General features: G+C 38.3%; 1 protein-coding gene across 1 annotated transcript in view; it reads right to left on the reverse strand.

The window, feature by feature from the left end:
- The window catches only part of Zcchc7 (zinc finger CCHC-type containing 7), a 185135-nt gene extending 170229 nt beyond the window's left edge, over positions 1–14906 (reverse strand). The window contains exons 1-2 of the mRNA XM_032891420.1: positions 14795–14906; positions 9013–9637 (exon numbers count right to left, since the gene is read on the reverse strand). Coding sequence (XP_032747311.1) covers positions 9013–9613 — 601 coding nt within the window. The 5' untranslated portion in view covers positions 9614–9637; positions 14795–14906. The remainder of the gene's footprint in view (positions 1–9012; positions 9638–14794) is intronic.
- Between the last annotated feature and the right edge of the window lie 312 nt (positions 14907–15218).

The raw sequence follows: 15218 nt of genomic DNA on the forward strand, positions 1-15218 counted from the left end.
AGCTTAATTGTTTAGATTCCAAACTAAACAATTTGGTTCCTTTACTATACTCAATCAATTAAGGAAGACAACAACTTATTAAAAGCCCAAATTATGGGTTGGGGGTTTAGCTCAGTGGTAGAGCGCTTGCCTAGCAAACGCAAGGCCCTGGGTTTGGTCCCCAGCTCCGAAAAAAAAAAAAAAAGAGAGAGAAAAAAAAAATTGATTAAAAAAAAAAAAAAGCCCAAATTATGTTTCATTTAAAAAAAAAAAATGTTCTCTTTTCAAAAGCTCTACATAAAAGGGGTTGGAGAGATGGCCCAGTTGTTAAAAGAATTGGCTACTCTTCCAGAGGACTCAAGTTTGAGTCCCAGCACCCACATGATGACTTATCACCCAGTTCCAGGGGATCTGATGCTCTACCAAGCACACACATGGTAACCAGGCATAAATGCAAACAAAACACCCATACATACAAAATAAATAATTTTTAAAAGTTTAAAGACCTGTGTAAGATACTCCTTAAATAGCTAGTCCCATTCCTTAACCATTTACAGCACCTGATCCAGCTGCAATGTATACTACACACTTCAAGTGAACTACATACTAACATCTTGTCTCATAAAACTATGCACAGGCTGGGCATTTTTTATAAATAAAATATCCAACTATATTTTCTTTTCTTTTTTGTGTGTGGAAGGTAGGTTTCAAGACAGGGTTTCTCTGTGTAGCCCTGGCTGTCCTGGAACTCACTATATAGACTAGGCTGGACTTGAACTCAGAGACCCACCTGTCTCTGCCTCCCAAAAGCTGAGAATAAAGGTGTGTACCACCACTGCCTGGTTCCAACTATATTTTCAGTAAGAAGAAATGGGAGAAATAGAGACAAGAAATAAGTCAGAAACAAAGAAAATCAAGACCAAGAAATCTTCCACAGTATTCTGAACATAAACAGAACCTAAATGTCTGCTCTAATCTTAGCTAAGATAGCTGTGTGAAAAGACATACTATTAAAATGTTCCATTCGGGCTGGAGAGATGGCTCAGCGGTTAAGAGCACCCGACTACTCTTCCAGAGGTCCTGAGTTCAAATCCCAGCAACCACATGGTGGCTCACAACCATCTGTAAAGAGATCCGATGCCCTCTTCTGGTGTGTCTGAAGACAGCTGCAGTGTACTCATATATATAATAAATAAATAAATCTTTAAAATGTTCCATTCTATCTACCCACATATAAACATCAATGGTACCATATATTCATGTTTCGTTCATGCATATTACTTGAACTTTTCAACTGAGTCTTGTGCTTTGCCTACAAAGTAAAAGTTTTGGGGGTTTTTTGTTTGTTTGTTTTTTGTTTTGTTCATTTGTTTTGTTTTGTTTCTTTTGAGACAAAGTCTCTCTACGTAGCCATGGCTGGCCCTAGAACTTACTATGTATACCAAACTGGCCTTGAATTCACAACCTTGCATACCTGCTGAGTGCTAGGATTAAAGACATGAACCCAGCTGTGCATTGTTTTATAAGACAAGGTTTCAGTATGCAGCCCAGTCTGGTCTTAAACTTGAAATCAGCCTTAGCCTTCCTGAACTGGTACAGGCATAAGCCATCATACCCAGCTAGTGAGCTTTCTCAACTGCATGCACCACTCTCTCTCCCCACATGTAGGTATGTTCGTGTGCATGAGCACACGTGTGATGTGCACATATATGTGTGCACATGCATGGAGGCTAGAGATCAACTTTGGGTGTTGTCCTGTTTTTTTAAGACAGGGGCTCTTGTTAGGATCTGATGCTTGTCAATTATGCTAAATACTCTGGCTAGCAAGTCCCAGGGATCTAATCTGCCTGTCTCTGCCTCCTCAGTACTGGAATTTTAAGTACCTACAATCATACCAGACTTTTCATTCAGGTGCTGGGGATCAAAATTATGTCATCATGCTTGCAGGCAAGTGCTTTACAGACTAAGCTGTTTTGTTTTTTAAATTATTTTAGATTTATTTTATGTGTATGAGCATTTTGCCTTCGTGTATGTATGTGCACCACATGCATGCATGGTGCCCATGGAAGTCAAATGAAGGCTTTGAATTCCCTAGAACTTGAGCTACAGACATAAGCAGACGTAGATTCTGGTAACAGAACTTGAGCCAGAGCAACAGTGCTCTTAACTACCAAGCCATCTCTACAGCACCTGGGACTTTTAAAAAAATAACTAAATAAAGTGTATTATATTCATGTAGGATGACTGTATGTGGTGATGCGACATCTCTTGTTCCTGTAGAAATGTCTTTTAACACCAGAGAGTTTTCCATACTATCAAGCAAGTTAAGGCTTCTAAAGGCAGGGACCACATGACAGCTCTTGAATCCCAATACCTTACTAAGGAAGTAGCTTGCAAAGTGATTGTTTTGTCTGTTTGTTTGTTTAAGGTTTAAGAATTGGGGCTGGGGATTTAGCTCAGTGGTAGAGCGCTTACCTAGGAAGCGAAAGGCCCTGGGTTCGGTCCCCAGCTCCGAAAAAAAGAACAAAAAAAAAAAAAAAATTAAGATTATCTCATAAGCTAGATTAGAAAATGTCATTAAATCAAATAAAATGTATTTAAAGAAAGTGTCATACTTGAGACAATCAAAAAACAACTTGGGTTTTTTGTTTAAGTAGAATTTGGTATCTAATAACTGAGAAATTGTAACCATTACTTCCTTCAGTAAACTTTAAACTGACAACTGAAGGATGAACAGGGATCAGGCAGGCAAGGCAGAGACTAATCCGAGAAGAAAAACTATGTATGTAAAGACCCAAACCAAATCAAATAATTGAAATGCTTGAAAAACTAAAAAGCGGAGGACACGAAGGTGAGAGAGATATGCTAAGAAGATATGAGGTAGGAAGGTGAGACTGGTGGTCCTCAATGATCAATCTACATGGCACCTAGGTGGGAAATGATCAAAAACTAAGTAAAAAGGCAAGAAACAAAAAACTTAATTTTAAATAGGAACCCATTCTACTCAATTATTTTCAGTTTCAAGCCTTGGTTGAGAACCTAGAAAGTGCCAGGAACTCAGCAAGGATTCTGCATGAGTTCTCCACCTTCTGAAACTACACATAAGCTTATGCACATGATTTAGGGAAAAATTAAATTTGACACAAAAAAAATTGTTAATTTCTTATTGTCCTAAGTTTTCAATGTCATAAATATATCTCAATTTCAAAAATCCATGATTTCACATTAACCAAACCACGACTTCATTTTAACTTCAAATAACTATGAAAAGAAAATATATTAGTAGCAAAGACAGAAATGCACTTAAACTCCTTCTGTATCTACTACATGAGCCAAACTGGATATGCTAAGCATTAATAAAGAACTTTTAGACCACCACAGTCACAAACTAGAAATTAATATGGCTTCAACTTAAAAATGCCATAGTTTTCATTCTTCAAAGGATATTTTCTTTCTAAATCCTGAGACTATTAATTTTTGCTAAATCTGTAGCTTTCAACACTTTGGAATGAGAAAGAGGCACTAACGGAGAACAGAACTAAAGCTTGCTTCTCCAGTTGTAACTCAACTATTCTCTATCTGCTCTTCATTTAATAGTGCAACAAGTTTACCACTCACTGACTATTTCAGTATTCTTTACTTACATTCAGAAAACACTAAATATCTCATTATCAGCATGGCTCAGCATAAGAGGTACAAAAATATTCACAGTCCTAAAAATGAGAAACATTTTTACATATGCATAGTTATTGAAATCCAGTTCCATTACATACTATTAAAAAAAAGGTAGAATAGTATGACAGCGTGTCCTAATTATTTAACAAAGGGGAAGAGAGAGCACAAAGATATATAACTGTGTTTTGTTTGTTTTTTACTTTAACATAAGGACAAAGCACTGCCTTATTTTCTTTTCTATCTTAACCTGTATTCATGAGGACAAGGGAGAGACTTCAACAATAGGTTTACTGAATAGGCTTTACCTTATTTTATTGATTTTATAATTATGTAAAACTAAATTATTTATATAAGACAAAATTAAATTTTGAAAAGATAATCTTTACCAGTATAGTTCTTGCTGCTCATCATGGAGACATGTTTGCAATAGACAGAGACCATTACAGAAACCTACAAGAAGCAAAATGCAGTGTCGTGGAGCCCAGTCCCCATGGATACATCTACAGTACAACTCCTGCACCTCTAAGGCTCCGGGACCACTGGAAGAGGAGGTAGAAAGACTGTAACCCCCAGAGGGGTAGGGAATGTACTGTGAGACTGTCTCCTAGGAATGTCAGAAGCGATACTCAAGAAGTCTCACTAACAAGACTGCCTAAACATGAGCTGAACAAGGAAAACAAAAGACATGTTTAAGTGGAGGGGTGGGAGTGGAAGCGTGAGCATGAGGCCTCAACCCTAACAAAGAACTACAGGCAACTTAAGAGTGGGAGGCAGCAGTCTTCTTTAGAGAAGAGCATACCAATCGACTGTCCAAGGGTCACCCTGAAAACATGTATTAAGTAACATTATATGGGCCAAGCAGGTTGTATTTATGGATTTAGGGATACAAACAAACACACATAATAGCAGTACACATATACAGAAGCAATTAAGGGAAAAGAGAGCATACATTTGAAAGAGAGAAAGTGGTTGATAAACATGGGAAGATTTGAAGGGAGGGAAGAAACAATGTGATTATACTATAATCTAAAAAAATAAAATGTATGTATTTTTAAAAGGCAATTGAAAATTTAAAAGGCAAAAAGAAACAGATGAACCTATGTATCAAAGGTAAGTAAAAGGAAAACAAGGAAGTAGTAAATGCAATGAGATATATTAAACAAAACAAAATATAGATATAGGAAATTCTAGATGGAAAGCAATCCAATTAGTGTAACTACATTTACAAAAAAATTAAAAAAGAAAGCAGAGGAGATAAAGGATAACTTATAAATGAAAGGACATTAAAGTCAGCAAGAAATTGCAACATACAGACCAGAAATGATTCAAATTAACTCTAAGGGGAAAAAGCTGGGAGTTGGCCTGTGACTTTCACTGGGTATTTGATAAACTGGTTATTAGCAAATGGTTTGGGAGTGAAAATGAGTACATTATCAGCCCAAAATTCAATGAATTTCCCTTTTAGGAAGTTTTACAGAGTGAAACACATACTGTCTATATGAGTGAAATGACATTATATCTATGGTCTGCTTCAAAATAGTGACAAAAAAAGGTAAGTTCCAAGTTCTAAGACCGTGTCAACTATGAATCATTGTTGAAGCTGGTTTACAGGACACTGGAATTCATTACAACATTCTATCCTTAATAAAAGCCTACAAGAACTAACCATTGTTCCTACAGTTAAAACATCCTTTTTTAATCCAAGAAAAATCCTAAAGTTCTTATTGTCTTTATTATTTAGCTGTCTTATGCAAACAATGGTTGCCATTCACTACACCAGTGAAAACATGCTCGTTTCTTTTGGTACATCTTTCCTCCCAACAGCAGACATGCTTTTCTAACACAGAAGTCCTATAGTTATCCATGCTTTGGTCTCCAAAGTATGTTACACATGGTCAACTCCAATCTGAAAAAATATTAAATGGAAAATTCCAGGAATAACCAATGCAGTAAATTTCAACCTGTATGCCATTCTGAGTAGCTTGGCACTATCTTTCACTAGCCTCCTCTGTTGGCTTTTGAGAATCATCCCTTTGCCCAGCATATCCATGTTGCATACATTACTGCCTCCTAGTCACCCAATAGCACTCAGTTCTCAGGTCAGTCATCATGATATCACAAAGGTTGGATTAAGTAGCCCTAATTTTATTTAACAGCAGCCCCAAAGTTCAAGGATGGTGATACTAGTAACTGGAATAGATCAAAGAGAAAATTTTATAAAGTTTTCTTTTGAACAAAAATGTAGAGGTTCTTAATGATAGAAAATGTGTATATTGAGATTGCTAAAAAATCTACAGCAACTATGAACCCTCTGCCCGAGTAAATGCATCTAGAGGGAAAATGCAGAATATGTATGCATTTAAATAACATACTAGTTCAAATGCACTTACTCATTTATAAAACACAAAATTTCAGAAACATTATCAGAATTTTGAAAGACTTAACTCCAATGGCTGAGACATCTACAAAATTACTGAGCTTCTTACTGTATTAGTCTCTTCAATGGAACACTTGGTCTCTAGTTTAAAATAAGTACATGTCTATGTTTTCATGCCAGTCTGTATTTTAAGCATCTCTTTTTTCTCAAGGTTCTCAGACTGCACGTTAGTCTACTAACACCACCTTTCCTTTTCAGGCCAACACTTACACACAATTTCAGTGAATGAAGACTGAGTAAGGCAGCTCAGCAGGAAATTGTATTAGACTCTGAAGATTGTGTTAAGACTCCCAGGACCCACATGGTAGGAGAGAACTAATTCTTTCTTGTAAGTTGTCCTCTGGCCTCCACAAGTGTGCCACAGCATTCGCATACCCAAACTTACCCACACTCATGCATGTACATATATACAAATAAAAACTAAAAATGTAATTTCTAATAATAAAAAAATTTAGCAAGTAAATAATCCTCTCATATACCTTTCTAAGCACAACTTGCCTATGATCTTTTCTTATAGAAACCTTCTCTCCAACCAGGTTCCCTCATCATCCAACAGCAGAAAGGCAGCCCTGCCCCAACACCATGCTGCAATTCCAGTGCCACATCAAGTCCATCACCTACGTCAAGTCACTTCCTCTTTAGGTCCACAGCATTAGCAACTTCTCTTTCTCAGCGCCACCCTTTCCCATTTCAAGTTCTCATAAAGTCAATGCCTAGTTTATATTTTCAGATATTTTATAAATACTGCCATTAGCTTTTACCATCTCTGCAGATCCTCAAACCAGCAGAGACCTGTTACAAAATAAAAACAAACTTTATCTTCAGTATGTGAAATCCTTGTTTTGCAATAAAGGCAAATAGAGAGACTCAGAAAAAAAAAAAAAAGGAATATGAATAGAGACTAGTTAAGAAGAGGATCTTTAGACTACCAAATATTACCAAAACAATGGCATCCTTTGAAATGAGTTACTATATTCACATTATTCTATTGTGACTGAACACCACTTCTAAGCAGTCTTTATTCTTTTACTGCTGAGGTGTTAGCTTAATGAATTCCAGGCTCAGAGCTGGAGACTCCTGGGGAGCTAAACAATTAATAACAGGTTGGGTATTGAGTCATGTATTATATAAAGACCATCTCCCACATGTGTATTAACCAAGGTACAGTGTTGTGATTATTAAATAGTCTTTAGCAGAGTATTAGCAACTCTTTATTAACACACATTTTTCCAATTGCCAGATACTAAAAGTAGACCTACAGTCGTAGTGAGACCCATCAACTATTCTAAAGGGATTGTATCTTGCAAATACAAAGATCCACTATCAGAGAGTCTCCAGAGCACCCATCCTTTCCAGTCACCTTTCATTTCCCTCTTCCCAAGGAAATCACACACCAGCTCATACTGTTCCCTCATCCACTTCAATCCATCAGAATGCATACCTTTCTTCTCCAGCTCTACAAATATTAGAAGATTTGGCAGTTCACTTTTAAGACTCATTTAATAACATATATAGCTAATCTCATCTTACAAAACTTCTGTGACCTAGCAAACCAGTTTAGTCTCTAAAGGTTTCTTCCCTTCTGCCTAAAACATTATTATTTCTCTCTTACTCAGGCAGAACTTCATTTGATTTGGCTGTATAACTACTATACTATTACTATTATTATTATCGTCATCATCATTTATTGCTGTCAAATCCTGAGGCTCAACAAACTATAGCCTGTGCTAGTCTTCTGTTTTCTAAGAAAGATCTTGTTGAAACAGCCACCCCCAAATCTTCTTATTCTTTTTTTTAAGACAGTATCTCATGTACTTAAGGCTGGTCTATTAACTTGCTACGTAACCATAGCTGACCTTTAACTCCTGGTCCTCCTGCTTCCATCACCTCCCGAATACTGGGACTACAGGTGTACATCAGCACAACTGCTTTATATGGTGGCAGAGATCAAACCCAGGCCTTCATACATGCTACACATGTATTCTACCAAATGAGCTACTTCCTTAGCCCCTATTTCTTTAAGTATTATGGAAGACAACTTTCCAACAAAAGGTTGAATAGTTAAAAAATTTTATAGCCTGGAATCCTAAAATATTGCCCACCTGATTCCTCAAAAAAAAAAAAAAAAAAAAAAGTTTGCCATTCCTTGGATATCCATTCCTTGGATATCCAAGCATGATCTATATTTAATGTCATCATTTCTTTAGAAAACAGAAGGGACGCAATATGGTTTTGAAACTCCAGCAAAGTACCATGAAGACTCCTAGCGTGCAGGGCAGGTTAAAAGAAGACCAATTAGGAAGTATGTAAGAGACTCTGCGTGAAAGAAGGGAATGAAGGTAACTGTTAAGACTATCCACTGATACCAGATGACTGTATGTAACAGAGGGAGCAAAACTTAATACCGAAAGTTTCACCTTCAAGAATGTGGTACTTAAAATTTGCATTTTCTCCTACAGTCTACTGCAGAATTTTAGGCTGTCCTATCTTCTGCCTTACTAGATCTGCAGTACTGTCTGTCTTCTGTGCACTAGATGTTCCACATGCTTGTTATCCGCCTAACTACTGAATAACGAAACCATACAGAGGGAGTTCCAAGATCTGGTCGAATAAGAGCACAAAGCCAAGTAGACAGAGTACTCACCTGTGCTCACAAACAGAAAAGAACTAAGACTTCCATCTAGAATGACTTGAGCCAAACACGAAGAAATTCTATGAATTTGCTTATAGAAGTGGTTTCCTTGATACTTTAACACACCCTTTATCATGTTTAGAAAAAGCACCACTAGGGTAGTAAGCCTCATGAGAGTAAGACCAAAAAATGAAATTGAACGGATCAGAGCCTACTGGCCTTTCATCTAGGAAACGCAGTCCTCCTTTAATAAAGATGTACTTTTCAAAATAATCAAGACGATACTAACCTTCAGCACCAGCGTCCTTGCATCCCACCAGGTTGAGAAGGATGTCATTGTCTTTATCATCTTCCTCACATCCCAGGAGCATCCAGCTTTCCACATTTTCATTCTCTGAAATGGTACTTTCTTCCTCCTCATCTGAGCTGACCTCTATGATCATGACCTCTCGGATCGTACTTGGGCTCTCTTCAGGTTCAGGCTTCTTATTACTCCTCTTGCATTTGTTAGCCACTTTATTAGAATGACGCGTTGCAGGACTTTGGGTCTTTTCTTGTGCTTGGACTTCAATATTTTTTCTCTTACATCTATAAATACTATCTTCATCAGACAATGTGATGACCTCTGATGTATCTGACAGCTGGATGACCTCACTATCTGAAAGGACGATTAAGTTCTTCTGGTCTGGTTGAATACTCACTGTTTCAGAACTCTCACAGTTCTTTTCCTTATACCCTTCCTCCTCGTTGGCATTACGAATATTCTGGGAATAATGGACTTGGCTGTAGAGCTGAAATTCCACTTCACTATCAACACTAAGTTCACTAGATGAATCATCACGATAAAGGTCATCTTCGAATGCTTCTATAGTCTCAAAGCCACCAAACATTATGGAAAGTCAGTTGCCGCAATGCTGTAAAAGAGAAAGTCATACGAGAATAATTTTAAAAGTTAAAATCTTGATTCCTAAGTGCCTATCACCCCAGAGCTGACTTCGAAGGCCACCACTTTTCCCAACATGTTAAAATGTCTTCTTATGCACTTATAAATCCTGCTATTGCCCACTAGAACAGTGGTTCTCAACCTTCCTAACGCTGAGACCCTTTAATAGGGTTCTTCATACTGAGATGATTCCCAACCATAAAACTATTGTTGCTACTTCATAACTGTAATTTTACTACTGTTATGAATTATAATATAAATACCTAATATGCAGGCTACCTGATATGAGAGTTGTTCAACCCCCAAAGGGATTGTGACACACAGTTGAGAGCTGCTACTCTAGACCTTTCAAATAAGAATCGCTACCAACAGACTGAACTGTATCAATGCAAATATCCTAAAGGTATACTAGAAAACAAAACCGTTTGAGATCCACTGCTTGGCAGCAAACAGTTGTTCTCCAAAACATTTAGACTCCTAAAAGTAAGGTACTCCTATTCCATTCATCTTTTACTCCTCTTTTTTTTTTTTTTTTTTTTTTAAATGGGTTGTTGTTATAGAGATCAGGCTAACCTTGAACTTAAAAGTGTGTCTGTATGCTGGAATTAAAGTATGCCAAGTTGCCGAGCTCTATTAACTTTTTTTTAAAGAAAAGAGAGGGAGAGAGAGAGAGAGAGAGAGAGAGAGAGAGAGAGAGTTTATCATACTACAAAGAGAACAGCAGTAGCAGGAGAACCACCTGCCTCCATCCATCTTCCTCTGTCTCTCCTTTCGTTCTCTATCACTTCTTCCCAGGCATACCTCCTCATACAAGGGAAAGCCCTCTTCACACTTACTATCAATGTTTTATTCTCAATTTAAAACAGATGAGGGCCCAGGAGCAATGTGCGAGCCTCTATGTGAAATGACCCTGGGTTGACTCCCAATGCTGCAACACTATTGCTACCTCTACTACTAATAGTAACCTATCCTGTGGCCTTCAGATCTTGGTCAAAAGAATTCATAAAACACTTGATAATATGCTTATTCCCATGTTAGTTACAAAATTGCATTCGAAACACAAATTTTCTAAATACCTAAAGTTGAGACAAAAATAACAGTTTTGGGAATAAATGTCCAGAAAAAATTTCTGCTATGCATATATAAAATCCCATGCATCTTTCAACTCAGGTTTACCAGTATTTCCCATCAGAAAGAATTACATGCTCTCTTTCAGAGGCGTATAAAACACTCATCACATTTCTAATTATTTATTCAATGTAAATGTCCCAGAAGTATAGATCATAATTCCAGGAAGACAGGGACCTTATGCACTTTGTTAAATAGATCACAATAGCCAAGCAAAACAGCTAGTATTTGGAGAGGTTTATAAGTGTTTGAAAACATGACTTCAGCCATCAAGCCATTGTTCTTTAGCTGCCCCCCCCCCAAATCTAACAAATGCCAAGAATATAGACATTGCGACAGGATAATTTCTCAGTTGTCTGTAATTATTCCAAAGCACTAACCAAAAGGCTATGCAGTAGATGTTTCAATTATCCACCAATGGAATGCTGATCAAAATAATAGCTCTGGGGAAAGTAAATCATGCTTGTCTAAAAACCAGGAGCACCCTAGACAAGAGTAACAATGCCAACTTACTCTCCTTCCACTTTTACAAATACAATCAACAAACAGTGCTTGTTTTCCTAGGTTTGAGTTTCTGCCAGAACAGCAAGGTGTTTTGTATGTTTTGTTAAGAGAACCAGCAGACTCCAAGAATCTAAAAGCCAAAGATTAGAGACACTCAAGCTAGAGTTTGGGTGTTGTTTTCCAGAAGTAAGTGACTTCTGCTATAGTTCCAGATAGAAGCAAGAAGACATGGAGTTCAAGATTATCCTCAGCTACACTGTAAATTCTAAGGTCAGTCTGAACTAGTAGACAATATTTCAAAAAAATCCAAAACAGAACAAAACAAAATGAATCTCTTTTTTCTTTTAAAAAATATAGTAGGGGTTGGGGATTTAGCTCAGTGGTAGAGCGCTTGCCTAGCAAGCACAAGGCCCTGGGTTTGGTCCCCAGCTCCAGAAAAAAAAAAAGAATATAGTATACTTTTTCCCACATTGTACTGTCTTTCAGGCCACTATGTTGTTATTGTCATTCGAGTTGAATGTGGCTGTCTGAATAATAATGATCATGACATTTATCGGTTTATAGTGAAATGTTAGCCTCAGAGGAATTCAAATGAAAGATGAGCTCTTCCCTTTTTTATTTAATAGGTAAATTAATTCTAAAAGAAGTCAAGGAATTATGCTTCCTTCAAAATCCTCAGTGGATCCATCCTGAGGATCCAGTGTGGACTTAAGATAAAACCTAATTCCAGGGCAGCACCGGGAGAAAAAAAAAAAATGAAAGAGCTAAATTACAGAGTTACAAATTTGTACTACTCTTGGAGCCATCCCAAAGGAAAGGGATTAAGAATAGAGCCATAGGCACACCTGTGAATGTATGCCAAAAATAAACTACAGAGCCATAATAAAAACTGACTTCTTTGGGTCTAAGGATTTATCTCTCCCCATGAAATGTAGAAAAATGAATTTAACAATTTAACCCCTATGGCAGTTAAGAGGATTTTGTTCCTTCTCTACTTGAAAATTGTGTTCTGGCATAACATACGCTCTTGTATTTATATAGCTCATGTATGCCAAGGTTAAGGCTTGCCTCAAGCTACTTAGGTTTGTTACAACTTTAATTACAATCAAATTCACTTAATTTTTTAAAAAAGTATACTCAGAGAAGAGTGTGAAGTATATATGCGTGTGTATTTGTATGCATACATACACACCCTCTGACTCAGAAGGCTTTCTCAGTTTTTGTTCATTATGATTCCCAAGTATACTTAAGCAGGCAACACATGCTTCTGACAAAACATTTAAATTTAAAACGATTTTTTTTCACAAAGCTCTCTTTATATACATGTGAAGAAACAGATCCAAAGACACAATGAGGCCTCCCTTACGTTGGACACTTGGGTAAGAACACAGCTAACATGACTTCCATGTTCCTGATCTATAAATCACTATAAATATTGCTATAAGTACACTGGCTAAACACCTAAATTTATCTGTTTCATATCCACTAACTTCCCACAGGGAAGAAAACTGAGACAGACTTTTTAATTAAAAGTAGAAGTAGACATTTAAACTTACAAATTACTATTTAAGAACCTAATTGGTACGAAAAAAACTTTATCAAAAGCTCTGTGTGGTGGGGCACAGGAACATACAATAATCCTGGCATCTGGTCAGAAGTTCCTGCCTTAACCCCTAGCACCTATCCCCAAATAGTAAATAAACAAAAGATGTTATCTAAGCATAGCGACTGCAGAAGACAGAAGACTGATCACATTTTAAAATCTAAAATGTCTGAAGTGGGAATGAAGCTTATCTAAAAAAATAACATAAAACCACTCCCTGTGTTGAGAGAGAGAGAGAGAGAGAGAGAGAGAGAGAGAGAGAGAGAGAGAGGCAGTCACCAAATTTCTTTAAACTAACAAATTTAATTAGGTTTCCAGGATTTACGAAGACTTTAAGGTCAATATTTCCCCTTAAAAGATTACCTACTGGTCATTCTGGACATTTTGCTCTTAATTTTCTTCCAAAGTATGTCTAGCTTGGAGCTTCCTTTTGGGTGCTATAGGTCAATGAGGAAGATTTAAACCCAGAATTTGGTCTTATACTGGGGATTATATCCAGGTCCTGGACATACTAAGCCGGTGTTCTACTTGGAGCTGGACCCCAGCTTGATGGCTAATTTTTTAAATCCACAGTTGTTAGTGGATACACTGATTAATAGTTTATTCTCAAGTTAGGTTTATAATTTACAAGAATCTCAGTGTGCTACTGACAATGAAGACTGAAACAAAACCAATTACAAAAGTTAAAATTTCTGCCCATTTTTCAAATGTTATTGCCACTTCCAATCAAATGAGGTAAAGAATCCAAACGGATCACATCAAAGAGAAACAATAGGCTTGTCTCCGTGGAAGAAATGTATGTTTAATTTACTTAGGTTAACTTCCAACTACTCTTGGGATTCCACTGGAAACAAGGCTTTCCCTATTTTTCCCATGCACTGTTAACCTTGTAGTTATCATACAATCACTTCCAATTTTTCCCTCAGACCATTCCCCATCCTCTGACTTAACAATAATGATCTGCTCCTAAAGCATAACGCTGTCTTAAAATACACACGGTTCTAAGGTTCAAAACGAAGTCCAGAGCTTTTGAAGGGAGTCTAGTTATTAAATTAAAGGTGATTTTTTGTATATACTTGAGAAAAACAAGCTGTCATTAAATTAAAGGTGATTTTATACTTGAGAAAAACAGGCTCAGAGAAAAGTTATCCAACGGGCCAAAAGGCCCTTAAAAGTTTCCTTCATTCAACCCTGAAATCTGAAATCACAATAAACTCGGCCTAAAGGTATTTTGAGCGTCAGCAGCTAATCAGTGATGGCTGGAACTGGGGCCTGCCAACTCTCAACCTCGATTTTCTCACAGTAAACGCTGCTCCTTCCTAGAGTTGACTACTACTGTCTGCTGTTAGGGTGTGTATTGGGGGCCGTAAAGGATAATCTTAGGATATTCCGCGACTTCTGGTTTTATATAAGGAATGGGGCACAGTTCCCAGGTTCTTTGTGTCTACTCGTGCAGCGGCTACTTGACAGTACAAGTTTAAAGTGGCCCCAGACTGGACGCATCCTTGAGGGCCAGGTTCCCCTCAGCGAAGGGAAGCCTCCGCGTTTACGGACTGGCCCACTTCCTCAGGATAGGTGAACCGCGGGGAGCGGTGGAGTAAAGCAGACAGAGAAGACGTGCCTGTCAAGGCCATCGCCACCCAGCCTTTCCCAAGCCCTGGTCTCGGGCCGCGGGTCAGAGACCCGCCAAACCCCAGCCCCGCCGCTGAGCCGCGTGGGACGGCACGGAGCGGAGAGGCCATTAGCTGCGCTGCACTCCGCTGCGCCCCGAAGGACCGGGAGGTGAAGGCCAGAGAGGGGCACGCATTAGTTCTACAGCTCCGCGGGCGAGGCGGAGAGGGGCAGGGGTCCCCCGGCCGCAGACAGCTCGGGGTCCGTCACACACATACTCACTGCCGCGGCTGCGACCAGGAAGCACCAACCAGGAACCGAAACACGTAGAGGAACGGGGAGGGGCGAGGACAAATGAGGTAAGGAAGCCGCGTCCGCGAGGACTCCGGGGAGGTGAAGGTACTTCCGGGGAAAACACAGCTCTTGGGAGCTGTTCTTCCGCCCAACCCGCGAGTCCTCCGAGCGCATGCGTAATGCCTATTAACCCTTTGTTTTCTCCGCCTATAAACTTTGCGTTTGGTTTTGTTCTTTTTTTCTTCACCCTTCTTTTCGAAAACTATATCGGCTGAAAAAAACTATGGCGCATATTTTTATCTGATTGAGTTACACAAAATAGATGATAATTGAAGGACAAAAGTAAGTGCGAGTTCACTTTCTCGGGAGCAGGAAAGAAAACTACAATTCCCATGATACCTTGGTCCGGTCG

The sequence above is a fragment of the Rattus rattus genome, chromosome 1 (genome assembly GCF_011064425.1).
Source record: "Rattus rattus isolate New Zealand chromosome 1, Rrattus_CSIRO_v1, whole genome shotgun sequence".
Classification (NCBI taxonomy): domain Eukaryota; kingdom Metazoa; phylum Chordata; class Mammalia; order Rodentia; family Muridae; genus Rattus; species Rattus rattus.